We start from the raw sequence: 20,865 nt of genomic DNA on the forward strand, positions 1-20,865 counted from the left end.
ATTTTGTTAACGTGCGGTAATCTGAAATCGACAAAACATTTGATACTCACCGTTACACCTGTAAACTAAGTCAGCCCAGATTACTTTTTCTTGTGAGAAGGACAACACTCCAAGCCTTCCCCCTTTCAACGTGGAATCGAAAATATTGCCAGAATCGGCGACGATCCTCTTCCCTTCGTAAATTATCAGCCGGATTAACGAAATTTTTGGACGGTGGATTAATAGCCATCTGTACGCTGTGTTTTCCTTCCAGCCGACGTTCCTTGGGTCTTTCCACAAAAGCTTAACCTAACAATAAAAGTTGTATGAGGTGTGGACAACAAATTTTAAACTTTAAAAATCTTCGAAATGTACTTTTGTTTGTTGTTTTTAAATTTACATATTCAGGAGACCACAACTCCCTCCCCCAAATACGTATGAAATTTTTAATTTATTTATATCAAATCTGTAATTTATAATATAATTTTTTTTAAAAATATATGTACAGAATTATAGAAACAAATACTTAAAATGAGTTTTCAGACACTTGGCAAAAGTTGAAAATCACATTTACCTTGCATGTTATTTTACACCTGTATATATTTTAATACAAAAACTTATCAACTGTTACAAATTTATAATAAACTATTTATAAATTACATATAAAAATTAATAAAAAATCACTGAAATGAAAGATTTTTACCTGATCCTGAGTGTTGCCAGTTTGCCATAATGAGTTTCTTAGCATTCGTCCAGGTCCACTAATCGAATTGACAAGTTTCAACTGTATCCCTGGTTCTGCAACAGCTCTGAACGGCGTGGCCTGCCAGTATGTTTGGCCCTTTTTCTTCCACATCACGGTGTAAAACTTATGACTATTTTGGTAACTGAAATAGCAGAATATTTTTCACTTTCAAAATTCCTTTTTTTTTAAAACAATTTATCAATTATATTTTTTTGATCTCGCAATCTTAATTTTAATTAACAGCTATGTTAAAATTACAAAGATTTTCCATCCTTGAATTCATTTTTTTACCCTTATAGACTTGAAATAGCTTAAATAATAATGGGAACAAAATCAATGATATATTGGGGATGATGGGGGGTTAGGTTATTTAAATTTTTATTTCAAATTTAATTAAATACACTAAGTTTTACTATTAAATATAGCGATAGAGTAAAGAAAAGGTAAGTAAATTTTATTCACCTGAAAATAAATCCTATGTAATCATCGTCGACATTGGTATCAACAAAGATGGTTCCCTCAAAATCGACACCACTAAATGCGTCGTAACCTTTAAAAATAAATGTTTAAGGATTAACACTATTTTATATTACACCTATATTAAATTATCGAATTCTAATGGAAAACTTCAATATTTGCAGGACAAATAGACAATTTTTTTAAAAAAAGAATATGAACCCCCCCCATCAAAACATATGAATGAAAAATTCATTGCTTCTTGATTATTTCAATTTATTGTGTAACTGATTGTTTTATTTAAGCTTAGATTAAAAAAAAAATCAATTAAATTTGAAATTTCAACTTTTTTTACCAATCGTGTGATAAATTGAAATGATCGAGTATTGAAGAAAAATTTCATCTCCAGAATAGATAGATGATTTTTTGAGTTTCTGGTATGATTTTTACAATGGAAAGGACTTAAAATTCATCCTCAAAACTTACTTGATTCGTTCTGGAGATGTTCTTCAAAACTCGATTATTTCAATTTATTGCATAACTGTTTGTTATTTAGTTATGTTAAAAAATCAACATACATTTTTTTAACCAGTTACATATAAATTGAAATTATCAAGTCTAAAGGAAAATTGCAATATCTCAGAATGAATTGATGAAATTTTGAGTTTCTGGTATCGCTTATTTTCAAAATATGCAAAAAAGTACATCCTCAAAAAATCATCTATTTATTCTAGAGATGTTTAAGTTTTCCTTCAGAACTTGATAATTTCATTTATTGTGTAACTAATTATTTAATGTTAGATTAAAAAATCAACAAATTTTCAAAGCAAGTGCAAAACCAACTAGACCCAAAACCTACAATGGTGATAACAACAAACAGACGCCTCCATCTAAGAATGGGCAAATAAAAAACAAAAGTTGGTGTACTCCCAAGGTCTCAGGCATAATAAATTCATGAAAAACTGGCAAACACGTCATTAGTTAGACTGGGTAAAACTCAGAGTAGTGATAAGACTACTGTGGTCACTGTCACTGGCATCTGAGAAAACACCTGCACAACAGCGTTTTCTAAATTTCCCACTCCCACTAGCCTTAAAAAATAATTTAACCAGCGCACTGCTTCTCTGAACTTCAGTCTAAAAGTGAAGAGAGTAGAAAGCGATATCACCCACAGTACATCACTTGGAGAAAGAAGAACACTGATGGTCCTGAATGGGTTAAGCAATAAGGAAGAAGAAAGCGCACATTCTGTGAATGAGAAGCAACGGTACAATGAAGACATAACCTATGGTATCAAGAAGATGAGAGAAAAAATGCAGCAATGACTATTTCTTAAAACAAGGATTGCATCATTTGAATTGAACAGAAAAACTAAGAAAAGTACAATAAGCCAAAACACTGCACTGCTTGGGGAATACTAAACCCCTGCTTCCTGGTATCTCATTTTTTTTTTTTAAATTATCCATATAGTTGTTCATTAAGTTAGTTCCATTGAAACAGTAAATATATAAGTGGTCGAATAAGATGATATAATTTTGAAAGTTAATTAGTTTTTGGTCATCTACCAGAGTATATTTTTAATTAATTAATTATATTTATGTAAAGTGAGGCTAAGGTAAAAATTAGTATCAAAAGTGGGTCTTGAACTCATGACATCCTGATTAATACCCGATTCTCTACCACTTAAACCACTGACTGTCCCTGAGACACCATTTTTTATTTTTTATTTTTAAGTTTAATAAACAGTTTTGATCTTTTAAAGGATTTTGCAGCTTTAGTGTCTTTCATCATCCTAGACTACCTATTTTTGGTCACCAAACCAATGAGAAAAAGGAAATGATTAGATACGATGAGTCCATTACCACATAGGCCTCATGTTTTTCTAAACTGCTCTGTACGATTAAAAAAAAAAAAGAGATAATTAAAAAAACTGCTCATATATAGTACACGTTATCTTTAAAATCAAATATTTCACCTAAAGCCAATCCCGGATCGCTGTTCATTGTCTGAACGATTTCCGCTCCTTCATCGTAGATAATCCAATGAGGATCGATTTGAGTTTCTCCCTCTGGGTCCAGTGCTACTGTTTGAAATGTTCTGTAACAAAAACAATAATTATAATACAAATAGGCTCATTTAGTTATATTATAATCTTACCTAAAGTCGGTTTGAAATATTTTTGAATTATTTGGGCAATTGTCCATATGGTTTATGACACCATCACCGTCAAAATCATCTTCACATTCATCTCCGACACCATTGCCTGCACAACAGCCAATTTGACAGGTGAGCATTTAAACAAACTTATCCGTATTGTCATTGATTTTCAGAAAATTAAATTTATAAAAGTGAATTGGATTAACCAAGTCTATAGAAACAATTTTTCAATCGATGTTTATTTGTAATAACATCCTAAAATAGTGTGGTGATTAGTGACCGTTAATCGATAATTATTCAGAAATCGTGAGATGCGGTCTGGTGTGATGTAGGTTTCAGAAAAACATTTTCTTTATCGTGCCAACGTTTCGATCTTTATTGAGATCATCTTCAGGGCTCAAAGTGTTTGTCTTCTGTGTAATTGTGCCATTCTTGTGTGCCGTGTTGAGAATGCCTTGCACTGAAAACAAATTGAGCCCTGAAGATGATCTCAATCAAGCTCGAAACGTTGGCACGATAAGGAAAATGTTTTTCTTACACCTACGTCACACCAGACCGCATCTCACGATTTCTGAATAGTTATCGATTAACGGTCACTAATCACCACACTATTTCAGGATGTTATTACAAATAAACATCGATTGAAAAATTTCTGAATAATTTGAACGATTTCTGAATAATTAATCTAAAATAGTATAATTGCAATTTAGGAGACGACAGTGGCCGATTTTAGCGATTTTTTTATTTCTATTTTGTTAAAGAGCGTTGGTATGTTCAAACGCTTTGGTAGTGGCGATGAGCCGGATCAGCAGATATGCTTTCCTGTATCAGAGCACTGTTGATACACGGCCCTTGGAGGATCTGACTCTTAGGAGAGGTGTGATTAAAAATAAAGAATAGGCCAAGTGAGGTAGACTCATGAACCCTTTTGGGCCAAAGCTCAAGCATGTGTCCAGCATATAGAAAAAGGTTGCTCGATGTGCCCCGCTTAATTGAAGGGTGTCATTCCTTGGCTCAATATATAGATTTGTACTTGAGCACAGCAGCTGGGTCCCCCGTTCCAATTTTTAGAGGAAGCGACTGTTTTATGGTATATAGAATTTTACAGGCACTCTGTCTTGTGTTTTGTTGTACAAATTGAGACTGAATGTATTTATTAGTGTGAATGTGAGAGTGAATAGTGTCAGAGGGTTGATATAATATGTGCAAGAGGGTGTTGATGAAATATCAAGTACACCACCCTGAGTGAACGCTATACAAGAAAGAGTGAGAAGACTAAGTTTAAGGGTGAGAGAGAAAATGGATTATGATTTAGTAACTGATTGTTTTTGGGGCTGAAATGACCTAGCTGTTGACAGCCCAACCTCGGTGACTGGACGATAAGACTGAGGTCTGACCCCCAGACTACCAACCCCTGGGGAGGGGGATTCTTGAGGTGTTTGCCAAGCTAGCGGTTCTTGGTTCAAATCACAGCATAGCCCTTGGAATATTAATTGTTAATCATTTGGAAGAAATATTGTAAAGTGGTTTTGACCTCTTGTCCATGACACCCAACAGATAGTCATTAAGCCCTGAACAACAGGAATTAATTTACTTATATCTTACAATAGTTTACTAATTACAATTAAAAAATAAACTAAATAAATCATCTTTTCTGTCTGATATTTTATGACATGTAAAAAATTACTGCAAAAAACTAGAAATGTCAAAACGTAAAAGGTCACTTAAAAATTCACAATTTGTCAGCATAAATAATGTTTAAAATAGTGATTTCCTAACTGTACCATTAAGATCCTCTTGGTCTGGATTGTAAACTAGTCGACAGTTATCATTGTTATTGGAAACGCCATCACCATCGGCATCGTGATCACACTCATCTCCACGTCCATCACCGTCTTTATCAAGTTGGTCGCTGTTTGATATTTTTGGACAATTATCAGAAGAATCCTGAATACCATCTCTGCAAATACAAAGGGTAATTTTGTACATTTTTTATATACATTGTTATATTTATTTTAGTTAATATAAATTGGAAGTAAAAGGACTAAATTTTAAATTGACTATGGATTTGTTTACTTCTACTTTTGATTTACCTGTCTCTATCGATGTCATTGTCACATACATTTCCAATATTATCGAAATCTGAATCTTCCTGATTGGTATTCGGAATCCGAGGGCAGTTGTCGCAGACGTCGCCCAAACCGTCAGAATCTTGGTCTCTCTGATCTGGGTTTGATATGCGTGGACAGTTGTCCTGGTTATTCAGGATACCTTTAAATGACAATACAATTTCAAACAAATATACATTTTTAAATACATATTAAGAAAGAGAATGGTTTATATTTTCACCGTCATTGTCCATGTCCGGATCGCAAGCATCTCCGATGCCATCTTTGTCAACATCTTCTTGGTTGACATTTGGGACAGTGGGACAGTTATCACATTCATTCCCGCTTTTGTCTGCACCGTCTTGGTCAGTGTCCAATTGATCAGGATTCGGAACAAGAGGACAATTATCCTAAAAATATCATCTATAATTTTTGTCTATTTCATCAGTATAACGTGCTTAAGCATATTATGCACACTTTCACTCTGAAGTTGCCATTATCTGTTTTAAAGCTTTTAAATCCTTCTTAATCTGCTAGTCTTGATTATAATATATTTAATTTATGATTATCAAAAATCATTAGATTCAGATTTTTATTTTTTATTTATTTTTAATTTTTAAAGGAGAGAATCTTATAAGAAAATTTTGTTTCAAGACTAGCAATAAATATATATTATGTAAAAATATTTTACTGTACATAAATGTGAAGTGTGTACTGGAAACTTACGGGTTCATTTGATATTCCATCGTTATCCGCATCATCATCGCAAACATCGCCCATTTGGTCACCGTCTGCGTCTTCTTGTCCTGAGTTTGGAATATGTGGGCAGTTATCCTTACAAATAAAAACTTCTTTAGAAAAATCCAAACCACGTATCAGATTCAAAAGTTTTACAAATTTAAAGATGACAACACGCACAGACATGTTACAATTTTGTTTGCTTGCAATTTAACCAATTATAAATCATTTTTATTACATTTGTTTTTTGCTTGCAACTAAAAAAGACACATCTTTAATTGCAAACATCATGACAAAGACATCACATGCCAAGTTTGGCTTCCCCAAAAATTGCTGTTTTGAAAAATTAATGGGGCTTGACTGTGTTAGATTTCAGGTAGATTGAATATAATGTAAATGTTTTAAATATAATTAACGTATGCAGTAATTAGTGTCACTTAATCACTGGCTCAATATATTTAACATACAGTGCTCGCCCTAATGCAAACTTCAGTACTCTGAACCTTATAGTAATCTGGACTGGAGAAAAATTCAAGAAGAAGAATTTTGAAGGAAACAAATTAAAAATTAATTGGGAGGAGGGAGGGGAGAGAGAGAGAGTTAGTGAGAGAAGTGAGTGAGCATGAGGGAGAGAGAGAGAGAGAGACGGATAGTAAGTGAGTGAGAGAGAAAGAGAGAGAGAGAGTATTAGTGAGAGAGGTGAATAAGTGAGTAGAGAAAGAGAGAGAGAGAGAGAGAGAGAGAGAGAGAGAGAGAGAGAGAGAGAGAGAGAGAGAGAGAGAGAGAGAGAGAAAGAGTATTAGTGAGAGAAGTGAATGAATGAGTAGAAAGAGAATAAGTGAGTGAGAGAAAAAAAGAGAGAGTATTAGTGAGAGAAGTGAATGAGTGAGTAGAGAAAAAAGAGAGACATTATTAGTGAGAGAAGTGAATGAGTGAGTAAAAAGAGAATAAGTGAGTGAATAGAAGTGAGTAAGAGAAAAAAAGAGAGAGTATTTGTGAGAGAAGTGAATGAGTGAGCAGAGAAAAAAAGAGAGGGAGAGAGGGAGATGGTATTAGTGAGAGAAGTGAATGAGTGAGTAGAAAGAGAATAAGTGAGTGAATAGAAAGTGAGTGAGAGAAAAAGAGAGAGAGAGAGAGAGTATTAGTGAGAGAAAAAAGAGAGAGAGAGAGTATTAGTGAGAGAAATAAATGAGTAAGTAGAGAAAAAGAGAGAGAGTATTAGTGAGAGAAGTGAATGAGTACATAGAAAGAGAATAAGTGAGTGAATAGAAAGTGAGTGAGAGAAAAAAAAAAGAGAGAGTATTAGTGAGAAAGTGAATGAGTGAGTAGAGAGAAAAAAAGAGAGAGAAAGAATTTGTGTGAGTGAATGAATAAGTGAATGGGAGGGAGAGTCATACGAAAGACCAAGACCAGTTTAGATTATATGAATTTTCGAGAATTTCTTTTGTTCAGTGAATTCCTCCACTGCTAAAAAATGAATTATTAGATCAGTCTAATTATTCTTGAGTTATAAGTATAGTATACCTACTGCTTAAAAATAAGAGAAAAAGAGGAAGAAGCAATGAAGAAAATTTTTAATAAAAAAAAGAAAATTTTAAAGAAAAAGTGACAGTATGTGTATTCTAATAGGTTTAATGTTTTGTGTATGCAATAATAATAAAGAGTTGTGTTGAAATTGCTTTTTTTTGTGTAAATAAGTATTTTTTTAACACCCTCCATAATCCAAATACCCCCTTCCCATTGCGATTAGTTCAAATTACTGAGAGAGCACTATATACGTTTATTGTGAAACCAACCATTGTACAAATAAACAAACCGTACGAATCTGTACGAACAATTGTCACACTAATTACTGGTGGGTGACATTTTAGTTGGATTACAAACTGTCTTCTTAGCTTTAATGGGTGAAGAAAACTATCGAATAAGACATTCTTTTGAAAATTAAATCCAGAAATCTCAGGAAAAGAAATAAACTTAAATGGACTTTTACATAGAAAAGGAGAAACAAAGAGACAATTAACAGTCAAGCAGTGCAATTATTTCAAACATCTGATTAATTATCTATTTAAAAAGAAAAACAATTTACATATCTGGAATTTAATATCAAAGCTATCTTCAATGATGGCACATTTTTTGCTCTTGGGTTGTTTTGTAGTTTTTTTATTATAATAATTTTTTAACAAATACTTTTATAATGATAATTACAAGCGTTCTGATAAGTATCCACTGTTCATTTTTTCTGCGGAAATTTATAACCATATCTCTCACACTTAAGTATAACAAGATTATCAGTCTAAAAAGTAGGCTAAATCTAAAAGTTTAAGGAAATAGGATTCAGCAGTCACAATCATGCTTTTTTATAGTCCATAGTGTGATGTTTGTTCTCAAAGGTTGTTGGGATTTTCTCTCTTTTTATAAACCAACCAGGGAGTGGTCACTTTGAGATTTTTTCTCTTTTTTTAAACTGTTTAGTAATCGGTATCTTTTTAGAACTACTTTTTCCTAAAACAAGAATTATAGCACCCTGGTTTGCAAGTGTCATTAATTTCATTTTTTAAAAATGCGTGAGTAACTTGCTTTTTCAAACATAGTACAAAAATTGTTGATGCACTGAGGAAAAATATATGGTAAATCGCTTCAATTTATTATTTTTCAAGAGGAAAGGAAATCAAAAATATCATGTAGGACTATTTACAGATTGGTATGCAAGCTTCTTCTATAGCTACAACAAATAAAAAAAGTTATCCACCTCATAGGGTTTTTTTTCTCTTAAAATATGTAATAGTATCTTTGTCATGATAGAAAAATTGACAAAGAAACTGGTAGTCAATCAAAACTGATGATTTATTCAGTTTTTAAAATCGCCAGTCCTTGATTTCATTACTGAATATAGGTGTCAGCAATAGATAATTTATTTCAGCAACACAAACGAAAAAGTTGAGCTTATCAAGTAATAATTAACCACTAAGATAAAATAACAGAATTAAGTGAAATCCAATGTACATATTTATTGATTTATAATAGTTTCATACTAATTCAGCAGGGATAGCAGCGATTGGTACCGGTAAGTGGATAAATGCATATGGTTGCATCTGATGGCTTTTCACAAGTGGTTTTACCCGTATAGAATGAATGTATTTATTAGCACGAATATTTGAGTGAATGGGTAATAGAGTACCCCACGGACAAGGTTAGTTATTTTATTGTCCAGAATGAGTGTATTTATTTGCGTGATAGGTTGTGACAGAATATACAATGCCCCACAGACCCACCAAACAAGGTTATTTCAACTTCCTGGACAAATGTATTTATTAGCGTAATCAGTTGAGTGATAGAGTGTGTGTGGGTGGGTCTGTATAGAATACCAAGTACTCTGAGATCTGCCAAACTTAGTTTAGGCGACAATATATATGTGTGTAAATGAGGAAGGCTAATTTTCCATCAAAACTCTTAAGATCATCAGGCGTCATACGGAGAGCCCAATTTTGTCAATCAAGAAATGTGAGGGGGAGAAAACGTAAGCTATAACAGCTATGTAGCTGTGAGAGAATTTCTCACGACCAATAAGTTAGTCAAGCGACCACCAGCGGGTTAAGTTCAAAATTGAAAGGCACAAGCTTCACATTCGTTTATGCTTGGTATTGTGCTCTTTTCAAGTCGTGTTTGCGTGTAAAATAATGAGAGTTTAAGGTGGAATTAAACCGAGAACAAAATATTACTGTACAAATACCCATTGTATATGAACCATTTAATTTTATACAAACATGCAATTGACAATATTACATAGAAATATTTGAATTAAACAGCAAATTTACATGTTCATAATACTACAGACAAATAGATACCTTATCTACATTAACATGAAATGTACTGTGCTTTTTAAGCATGAATAAAAAAGTTTGACATATGCATACTATTATGCAATTTCAAATGCTAATGATTTTTGTAAATAATCATACCCCTAAATAAATATACTTCGTAGTAAAATACATTTAATTTTTCAAACTATCAAAAATATGTTGAATTACAGCAATTTTTTAAGGACAATTTTTGTTGATCATTAAACCACACATTGTAAAAGTAATATAAAATAATTATTTTAACAATTACACATTTGAAAGTAGCTTCTTAATATTAACTATCATTACAAACAGCTAGTCATTTACATGAGTCATTTACGTGAACTACAATAAAATATTAAGTTCAGTGGATAATACTACACTAAAACAGCAAAATATGTGCACAAAAGGGAAAATCTAACATTTCATTATGATTACGCATTAAGTACTTAGTATATGTAATTAAATTAATTTGCAGCATTATTTTTATTACTTACAGCCTAACAACCAATAATTCAAAGGTGATCCGTTATGCACTGGACACAAAGTTTAATATAAAACATTACTATTTTTATAACACTACATATACGTTATCCTAATTAATTTTCTAAAAGCCTTCAAGATGTGGTAAATAATTTGTCGGTCATTAGACTAACAATTTTTAAAACTATTTTCCAACATTCAGTTCTAAGCATATGCCACATAATATCTTAAAATTATCTTTTGTAGCTTAATAAAAAATAATAATAAAAGAAAGATTTCAATTTATTTTTTCACTTTTAATCATAGCTTGTACAGTCCAATTTGAATCAAGATATAGTTTATCACAATTGTTTTACTATCAAAAAATAAAAGCTTCCATTTCTAATAAAAAGTCATTATCACATATTTAGGTCATATAGAAAAACGCCTGTGGATGTTGTACTATTGAAAAATTTAGGGAAAATAAACAGTAGTTATTTTTATTAATTTGAAGACAAAATGCAGGTTTGTAAAAAGATAATTTAAAAAATAAAAGGTAAAAATCGTTGTATAAGTACTGTCATCCAATAAAGAAATAAATGATTAAGAAATCATTTAAAATCTAACTTATGGCTAACTGTGGCAAAATTTTATCCATGAATGATTAAAGCTAGCCTTAAAATGTTTATGAGCCTGGTTTGTTAAATGACCTTAGATCTTATTGGCGAAAATTGGTCCAAAATAAATAAGTTGCAGCGACATTAACTAAATAATATAAATATATATAACAAAAAAATGCAAAGTAGCATGATATAATTTTAATTATTTTACTATATTGATAATAATAGGGCAATCATAAAACGAGTACTATTTTAAACAAACTATTTATATTCTGTTAAAACATTATTTTCCACACATTAAATTATAAATTAAAAGGGCTTAATTTTTTTTTTCAAATACACAAGCACACATTCATATATGTATAAAGGAATTTATTTTTTCCACATACATATCACAAAAATTCACAACCCAAAACCAGTACACATTGAAACAATTAATTACGAATTTTTTTTTAGATGAGATTGAAAAAAAGGCCATTCAATGAAGTCAATTTCATTTTCAATATTGCCTAGTAAAATCACTACAGAATTCTTTTTTCTTCAGTCATCGAAAGGAACAATAAAATCACAAGCTTCAACCTATCGAGTACTTTTCATTATGACGAATATAAAAATGCGTACTGTTGAGAAAAAAAGTCATACAAGTTTGTAAAACCAAGGCAGAGAAGACAATAATATATTTACGAAAAAAAAAAAAATTCTAAATAAATGTCTGAACTGCATAAACTGCAATATTCTTTCAATTTATATACAGTTCATTAATCAACCGACACCATCAAATAACATAACATTACAGTAAATGTTACAATGCAAAGGGTATCCCTAATTCAATGGCCAAATTGGGAGGTTGTGGAGTCCTATATGATAAATAAAAATAAATAGATTTCAAGTTAGTATAACAAGTCTTAAAGTAAAAAGTATCAATCATTTCTCATTTGAAATTAAGTAGTTTATATCACTTTTCACACTAATAGCAAATATTTATATTATTATTTTTAAAAAAAGTCTTTAAGCAATGTTAAGGGCTAAATATATATATATATATATATATTTTTTTTATCGATACAATATCAAGAATCTTAAGTACACACATGAATTAAAAGCTAAACTTTAAAAAATGCGACACACAAATGAACTTTTCTATTCTTCTGGGTGATGGATGGTTATCACAGTGGAAACCTATTCAAGGGAGATATCAAAAGATTCCATACTTAATCTAGTAAAATCGCATCCATGATTTTTTTTTTTGTATTTGAATAGCAATAATGAAAAAAAAAAGTCATTTACATATTGAACAACTAAAAATGTTACGCACATGTCTTTTGCAATAATAATTTACAAAATTGTCACCGTGAAACTTTTTTTAGAAGTTTAAATAGCCAATTTTATTTATTTATTTGTATTCGTTTGTCATAACCCCTTACCACCCCTGAAGTTCAGCCGCTGATTTAATAGATACCCTCTAAAAAAAGAAAAAAATTAAATAAATACAACACAATACTACAAATCATTTCAAAATTACTGATATTATACAATATACAATTTTGCAGTTTTATATATTCTGGATTAAAAAATAAAAATAATAAATATCTAGTTATAAAGTATCTAATATAATCTTATTATTGCACATCCGGGTGGTATGGATTGATCGGTTTTCCTTTAACTAAATATAACTCATCAGAAAATAGTTATAAATTGAGGGTTTGTTGAAAATTTAACATTAAAGAATCAAAGTATTCTAAGTTAAAGGAAACATTAAACGATATGAAATACTGTGGCATATACTATAGTGAATTAAGTTATTTCAAATTGGATGCAAATTCAAATAAACCATTCCATATTTATATATTTATAATATATATATTATATTAAATAATATATATAATATATATACGACTATAATTTCTTCATACATACTTATGCAAATTTTAACATTAGTCGAATATAAACAACAAATTTATTGCATAAAGTAATCTGGATGATCGGAATCTTTTTCAAACCTCTTTGCTTCTTCCTGCATACTTTCCTTGATTTTCATGATAGCAGCCGACTCGGTCTGATCGTTCTCCGGTGGGCCGCCAAAAGCTGTCAGATTGTAGTCACCCATTCCGGATCCGCTATCTTCCCTCGGTGTTCCTGGTCCCCCAGCAGGAGAATTCTTCATCCCGTCCAGTCCGTCTCCGCTCATGACAGGACCCATCGTATTGGGCCCCATAGGACCCATCGGTCCGCCCTCGCCTCCTCCTCCCATCGAGAAATCGCCGGGCATGTTGCCTCCAGGTACGTTTTTCATCATCGTGTACATACCTTCACCGCCTGAATTGGACGAATCCTGAGGGCTCTGCATTATAGGGGTGCCCGGCCCGGGCGGACCGGAGGATCCGGGCGGTCCTCCGTAATTACCCGGAGAGGAAGAAGAATAGTTCATCGGCGTGGAAGTGTTGGGTTGCCATTGAGGCCGTCCGCCAGGGCCACTCATCGACATCGGATGCATGCCGGGGGCTCCTGGGCCCGGTCCCGGACCCATGTTCGAATTCGGAGGCGGACCCCTCAAGCCGGGTCCATACGAGCCGGGACCCATGGGCCCCATGCCGGGTCCCCTCGGAGGATTCATCCTCGGGTTCATCGTGCTCATGCCGGGTGGTCCTTGCCTGCTCGGATCCATGCTGTTGGGCATCATCGGCTGGCCCGGGGGGCCGTTGTACTCCGATCCCAGCTGGGGCATCCTCACTCCGGGCCTGGGTCCGGCCGGGTACCTCGGCCCCATGAACGGCTGTGTGGCCATCATCTCGCTGTGCGGAGGAGGAGGCTGCGGATGGGGCGAGGGCTGCGAAGAAGGATGCGTCGGCGGCGAAGGACGCATCGTCGAATTGGGGAAGAAGCCCGGAGGCATGGGACCTCCCGGGATACCGTCGCTCGGAGGCATCTGGCCCAACGGGATCGGGGCCGGGCCCGGATTGTGCGCTATACCGTTCACCCCATAGCCCGAATTGACGAAACCGTAATCGTGGAACGCCTTCGCCTCACTCGAATGCTCGCAACTGTCTCTCCGTTCCGGCGCGGCACAGTACAAGTCCCAAAAGACGCACCACCACGAATGCAGAAACCCCGGAGGTTCGCCTAAAGTTATATTTTTCTCCCACCTGATTTCGGAGAGGAACGTCTGAGCCGCTTTCTGCGCTCCCACATGAAGGAGATACTCGTAGACGTAAAGGGCCAGCTTCTCCCTCGCCTGTGCGTTTGACGGCACCGACGAACCTTTACCTTTCGCGTACATCCTACCTATTTAGCCAAATATTCTAGTTACTATTTTTTATCCACGATCACCAACAGCTTCACATTTGAACTAAATCGAAAACCCAACGGACGAGACCGAGATTTATATCGATATTATATTAATGAGTAAACGCATAACTATACGTCTTAAATGCCGTCGGCCGTGGTTGGGAACGAACCACCAATACGAGATCCAAGGAGTACATACAACTAAACTAACAAGTCAATACGGACAAACAGGTACGAACTCAGTGTTGCCACCGACTCCCTTCCACACGGCTCTCACTCTCCGACGAAATTGCCCCGCGGCCCGATCGACGCTCAGTCCCCGTCATCCGAATACCCATCCGATATCAACACATAATTTAAACGAAATTCCATCCAAACGCGAATGGACTCTATATCAATCACTTAGGTGCATTCGTATTGTACGTTTTAACATACCCATTCAGCAGAACTTAAATGTAAGACACTCCGTCCCGGAAGAACGGAAATTTTCCAAAACTCGGTGAAAAATACTTAGCCGAGTGTAATAAATTAAAAAAACATCCTCAACCAGGTTGTAGCAGCGTTCTTTTTTCAGTTGTAACTCTACACAAAGACTTTTTTAACTCAACCAATACCTTACATAAAGATTAATTGAAAGATGTTATTTGATCAATCGGACCACGAAATCAAATGAATCTATACAAAGACTTCAGATGCATCTGCTGACCACATTTTTTCGTTGCTTTTTCCTCTTTTTCTCTCATTTTTAACTAGTAGATATATTATACTTATTACAAACACTTAACACTGATCTAAAATTTCATTTTTTAGTAGTGAAGGGAGGTGAGGGATTCAGTGAATAAAAGAAATTCTCGAAAATTCAATATGTCTCAGATGGTCTTGAACTTTTGTAAAACTGTTTCTCTCTCCCACACTCATTTACTATCTTTCTATCTTACTCACAAGCCCACTCCCTTTCTCTCTCACTCTCTCTCTCTCTCTCTCTCTCTCTCTCTCTCTCTCTCTCTCTCTCTCTCTCTCTCTCTTTCATTCATTCTCACACACTCATTTACTATCTTTTTATCTCATTCACACACCCACTTCCTTTCACTCACTAACTCTCTCACTCTCTCTATCCCATTTACTTATTTTCTCACTCACTTGCTCATTCTCTTTCACTCACACCCCCACTAACTAACTCTCTCTCCCTCTCTCTCTCTCCCTCTCCCTCCCCCTCTCTCTCTCTTTCATTCACTCACTCATTCTCTTTCTCTCTCTCATTCTGACCTCCTTCACCGCAATTATAACTCTGTACAAGGATGGGGTTCGATTCAATTTAGTCACTGGGAAACTTAAAATTATCAAAATACACCTACAAAATTATGTGGTTGACAAAGAAAGAGCGAAGAAAAAGTTACATAAATGTGTCTTTCAAAGTAACAAAAAACATGAACATTGCTGGCAGATGTTCTATGGCGAGTACCACATAATATTAAAATTTTTGGAATTTTGTAAATAAATCTAGAAAGATACAAGGATTCCCAGACGCAATATGACATGAACACTGCAGACAATAGACAAAGCATTGCTGACTCCATTTCACACTTCATTTATGACAGGACTACCTACACACACACTCACTCACTCACTCAACACACACACAGAGTATTTGCTATTTCACACCTGAAAGAAATTTAATTTATTTGTCATAAATAAAGGTCCAGGCCGACAGCTTTCTACTATCTTAGTCCAACTTTTAACTTACCTTTTCAACTTCTCGCTCTCTGAAGTCTTAGTGAATTGTACCAATATTCAAATCTGGCAAAAAACCTACAGACCAATCACCAAATTTGGTGTTTTAACTCTATCAATCATCAACATAATTATATCTGAGTAACATGGTTTCTTGAAAGTTCAATCCACAACCACTAACCTTCTCACATTTCAAAATTAGATCCTCGACAACTTTGAAAAAGGAAACCTTGATGTGATTTACACTGACTACAGTAAACTTTTTACAAGGCACATCATAAACTTTTAACTTCTAAAATCTAAACTGATGGCTTATGGTATAACTGGTTCCTTGTTTAAATGAATTCATAGTTATTTGTGTGACAGATTCCAATTCATTAAAATAGCATAATCTTCATTTCAAACTTGAGTGGTGTGGCCATTGTACCATTCTTATTCCTATTGTTTATAAATGACATTCATTATTCTTTCATATTATTTGCTGACTATTTAAAACTCTACATGCCCCTCTCCTGCTGACTGCTTAGCTCTTCAAAACAACATAAACAAGTTATTTCTCCTATGCAATAAAAATAAATTACCTCTTAACTTTTCCAAGTATAATGTTATGACTTTTCACAAAAGTAAAGAACCCTTAATAATGACATGTATAATTTCTGGCCATTTTCTAAAGGGAAGTCATAGAACGCGAGATTTTGGTATTATCATGAATCCCACAGATCATCCCGACCACATTTGTAAGAAAGCTTTTCAGATGGTAGGTTTATATAAAAATGCTGCAAATTTTTCTCAACCGTTAATCTATTAAGTTATACTGCAGGCTGGTTCATACTATTTTAGAATGTGATCCAACAGTCTGGTCCCCCCATTACATGACACATATCCATTGGTTAGAAAGTATAGTGCTCTCTTAGTTATCCAAACTAATCATTGTAGGAGGTATCCAGATTACTGAGGATGTAAAAAACACATAAAACCTATTAGAATGCAATTTATACTGTTTTCTTTAAAAAATCAGTTAAAAAATTTTATTCAACATTTTCTTTGTTATTTCTTCCTTTTTCACCAGTAGTTATACTTAATACAAGAAAATGCCCACTGATCGAACATTTCATTTTTTAGTAGTGAAGAGAGGTCAGGTAAATAAAATTTCAATAATTTGTATAGTCTAAGCTGATCTTGGTCTTTCTTGTCTCTCCCTCACACTCACTTATTCTCTCAGTAACTCATTCACTCACTCAATTTCTTTCTCTCTCACTTACTATCTCACTCACTCAGTCTCTCTCTACCTCTCCTGTCTACTCACTCACACTCTCTCACTTATTCTCTCAGAAACTCATTCACTCTACTCACTCACACTCTCTCACTCATTAAAACATGAAACTAATGGGAAGATGCCTGGGAATCAGAATTTGTCCATTCAAGGGAAGTGACTGCTTTTTAGAGGTGTCCATTAAAAGACGTTTCACTGTACATCTATTAGTATTGGTTTATTAAATTCGAGAGAAAAATTTTACATGTTGATATGACACTGGGTCCAAGCAAACACTCAGGTCACTCACTCGTTCACTCTCTCAATCTCTCCCAATCACTCACTTACTATCCACTCTCATTTATTTATTTTTTTATTATTATTTTCCTCTCACAATTAACCCTTGCGAGAGGGAATATATTTCCACCTGCCTCCCGATTAAGATTACAGGTGTTTAAAGATTACGTCGTCCATTAAGTTTTTTACAACTAGCAGATTCACTCATTCACTTACTATCTTTTTCCCTTTCACTCTCGCTCACTAACTTACTTACTAAAACACACACACACACACACACACACACACACACACACACAAAATCTCTCAGCTCAGATTACTAGAATCTTCAGGGTACCGTAATTCGGATTAGGGAGAAAGCACTGTATTGTAATAATTTCAATGAAAATTAATGTACAAAACTATTTCAATGACAATAATCGTGTATCAAATGGATAATCGAGATTTGGGAAAGCGTACACACATTCATTAGACATTTTAAGCAGAATTTCTCGATTTAGTTAAAAGTGAACAAAGTAACTCAAACTTGTTATATCCATGTGATGTCACAAACAAAATTTGTAATAACTAAATATTTTTGGAATTTTATTGTCAAGCAAAAAATCTGTACTGATACAGTTTGTACTTTAAAGATGAACATTCCGACGACCTGCAAGTTATTGATAAACCATTTGGTACATACTTTTCTTCAGTACACGAATCTAATTCTGTCAGTATCAAATTTCACTTCAATTTATTATTTATTTATTTACACAAAAAAAAAAAATACAAACTCTACGTAGGTAATATGTCATAACAGAAATTTACTTAATAAAACCTATCCATAATAATAAAAAATTGTAATCCGTAATTCATGGTTGTTTAAATTATTCTAATTCAATTTTTTTAAATAATCTTTAGTAAGTTTGAATGTAAAGTCCAATTTTTTAATTAAACTTGTTTCACATGAGCAGAAGTGGGTACCTCTACACAATACATAAAATATACATATAGTTTAAAATTATTTTCAAATTCTCAACTGTCTAGGCTTATAAAAAAAAAGCTCAATACATTTAAAAATAACTATTTTGTTATTTTAAGGTTGGCTGCATAGATGCATTTTAGAAAGCATCATGAATGATGATTATTCAAGATAAAATATTAGCAGCAATATTTGTATGATATGTAGGTAAATGTAAAATAACTATTTATTAGTATTTACCTTGCGACATCTACCATGCGAGCACCCGACATCATAATCAGGCCAACGGTCAAGATCTGTGTCTACACCGCAAATAAAGCCGTCTCCAGCCCAGCCAATATTACACTGTATAAATATAATTCATTAATATTATAATTTATAATTTAGTGGGGGTACCTGTGCCAAATAAACCTTTCATTAGATATACCGAATTTGTTAAATTATCGAATAATTTAAACTTAGGATGTAATAACGTATGATATAACATGACGATGAGGTCTTAATAGTAAATACTTTTAGCCTAATGATTTTGATGCCTTGTGCTACTTATAAAAATGAAATAAAAACACATTTATTCAAACATATTTTATTTCCATAAAACATACAGTTGTAGGTGAGCATTGGTATGTTAATAAGCATAATTAAATATTACAATTTTATTTTGAAAAAACAAAAAAACAACTGTTATATCATTTTTAAATTACTTTCCTGCTACTAATTTACAACTTTTAGGCACAACTTATTGATTTCTAGAGTATTGATTATTGGACTGTGTACTCGTAAGTTTGATCTATTTTGTTGCATAACTATTCATTTTAGTTATCACAAAATGCGACTATAGCTATTATTAAATTGATATAGTGAATTTATTGTCTGATATTCATTGGCATTATCAATATTTCGAATTATTGTGACTTTCTACTGAAAACATTTTATTGGAATAATAAATAGGAAAATAAGCTAGTTTTACTGATATCAACCAACAAGGTTTAAAAAAAAAATTAAAATAAAAAGCCCAGTTTTCAAATTGTGAAGTTAATTAAAAAAAAGAAATGTATAGCTATAAAAAAGGCATTTCACATTATTAATGGCATTAAGTTACATCTATTGTTTATACCAATATTGGTCTTATGTGTGGCCTTATTTCGGTACAAGGCCTTTATTGGCACAGGTACCATTATCCATATGTTTTGAAATGAAATATTTAGTTCTTTACTTTGCAGCCATATCTATCTAGCCCAATTCTGTAGCACTGTGCATTCGGGTCGCAGTGTGTTCCATCAGGGCATAAGCCAGGCATGCTACGACAGCCGTGCGTTTGGTTACCTACAAAGCCGCTTAGACAGGGGCCACAGGTAAACGAACCCTGGAAACACAAAAAAAGGCACATTAGAAAATTACAATTGCTATATTTTAATGAATGTACAAATTTAAAAAAAATTCACATTTATATATTTTCAAACTTAAAATCTGCAGAAACTATCCAAAACGAAAGGGCAAACATATTATTTTTTACAGTGAAACTTCCCTCTAAAGGACATTCATTGGAGGGTGAAATATTGTCCATCAAAAGTGTCCACTTTCGGGATAAGAGTGAAAACAATTTTTAGTACTACAAGATAGACCACAATTGGGATTACAAAATACAAAAATGAGGATTTTTTGTTTTTTCCATGACCAGAGGGCTCTTCAAATTTACTGAGCATACTTTTGCATAAGAGTCAAAGTTAACCACTCTTTTGAAACCTTTACTCACTGATAATGCTCATTTTTTTACCTGCATAGTTTTTTTCTGAGGAGCTTTTAAGAAAATAAATAAATAAGGCTGCCTCATCATAATTAAAAATGTTGTTTGGACTCAAAATCGGTGCAATATTGTTAAAGTTTTTCATCCAGTTTTGTACAACCTCGGTGCTTCACTTCACTAATAGTCTTAAAAGAAATCTTATATTTGCCAAGCCAACCTGAAGATGCTTTAAAATAAATGTTTTGCAGCTTTTAAGGCCTTTTCTCGGATAAGCGGAGCATATAATGGTATTTTACAAGCCCGAGCTTAGAAAACCAAATCAAATACATCCTGGTGTATGGCTGAACCAGATGTCTTAAGAAAAAAAAAATCTGTGGGATTTTTTTAAATTTATCTAAAAGTTCATTTTTAGTTTTTAGAATTTCACTTTCCTGGGTCTTTCTGGTGGAAAACTTCGCAGCCAATTCCCACACACTTAGTTTTATACT

General features: G+C 33.5%; 2 protein-coding genes across 2 annotated transcripts in view; both read right to left on the bottom strand.

The window, feature by feature from the left end:
- The window catches only part of LOC106670689 (cartilage oligomeric matrix protein), a 59,521-nt gene that overhangs the window by 1,131 nt on the left and 37,525 nt on the right, over positions 1-20,865 (bottom strand). The window contains exons 12-22 of the mRNA XM_014401214.2: positions 19,847-19,996; positions 18,871-18,975; positions 6,172-6,279; positions 5,687-5,855; positions 5,431-5,608; positions 5,122-5,297; positions 3,338-3,443; positions 3,156-3,277; positions 1,187-1,274; positions 683-866; positions 51-288 (exon numbers count right to left, since the gene is read on the bottom strand). Coding sequence (XP_014256700.1) covers positions 51-288; positions 683-866; positions 1,187-1,274; positions 3,156-3,277; positions 3,338-3,443; positions 5,122-5,297; positions 5,431-5,608; positions 5,687-5,855; positions 6,172-6,279; positions 18,871-18,975; positions 19,847-19,996 — 1,624 coding nt within the window. The remainder of the gene's footprint in view (positions 1-50; positions 289-682; positions 867-1,186; positions 1,275-3,155; positions 3,278-3,337; positions 3,444-5,121; positions 5,298-5,430; positions 5,609-5,686; positions 5,856-6,171; positions 6,280-18,870; positions 18,976-19,846; positions 19,997-20,865) is intronic.
- On the bottom strand, positions 12,621-14,683 carry LOC106670690 (single-stranded DNA-binding protein 3). Its single transcript, XM_014401215.2, has one exon. The coding sequence runs from the start codon at positions 14,379-14,381 to the stop codon at positions 13,062-13,064; it is 1,320 nt and encodes a 439-aa protein (XP_014256701.1). The 5' UTR covers positions 14,382-14,683; the 3' UTR covers positions 12,621-13,061.

Source organism: Cimex lectularius, unplaced genomic scaffold, assembly GCF_000648675.2.
Source record: "Cimex lectularius strain Harlan isolate CLEC.00 unplaced genomic scaffold, Clec_2.1 scaffold107, whole genome shotgun sequence".
Lineage (NCBI taxonomy): Eukaryota > Metazoa > Arthropoda > Insecta > Hemiptera > Cimicidae > Cimex > Cimex lectularius.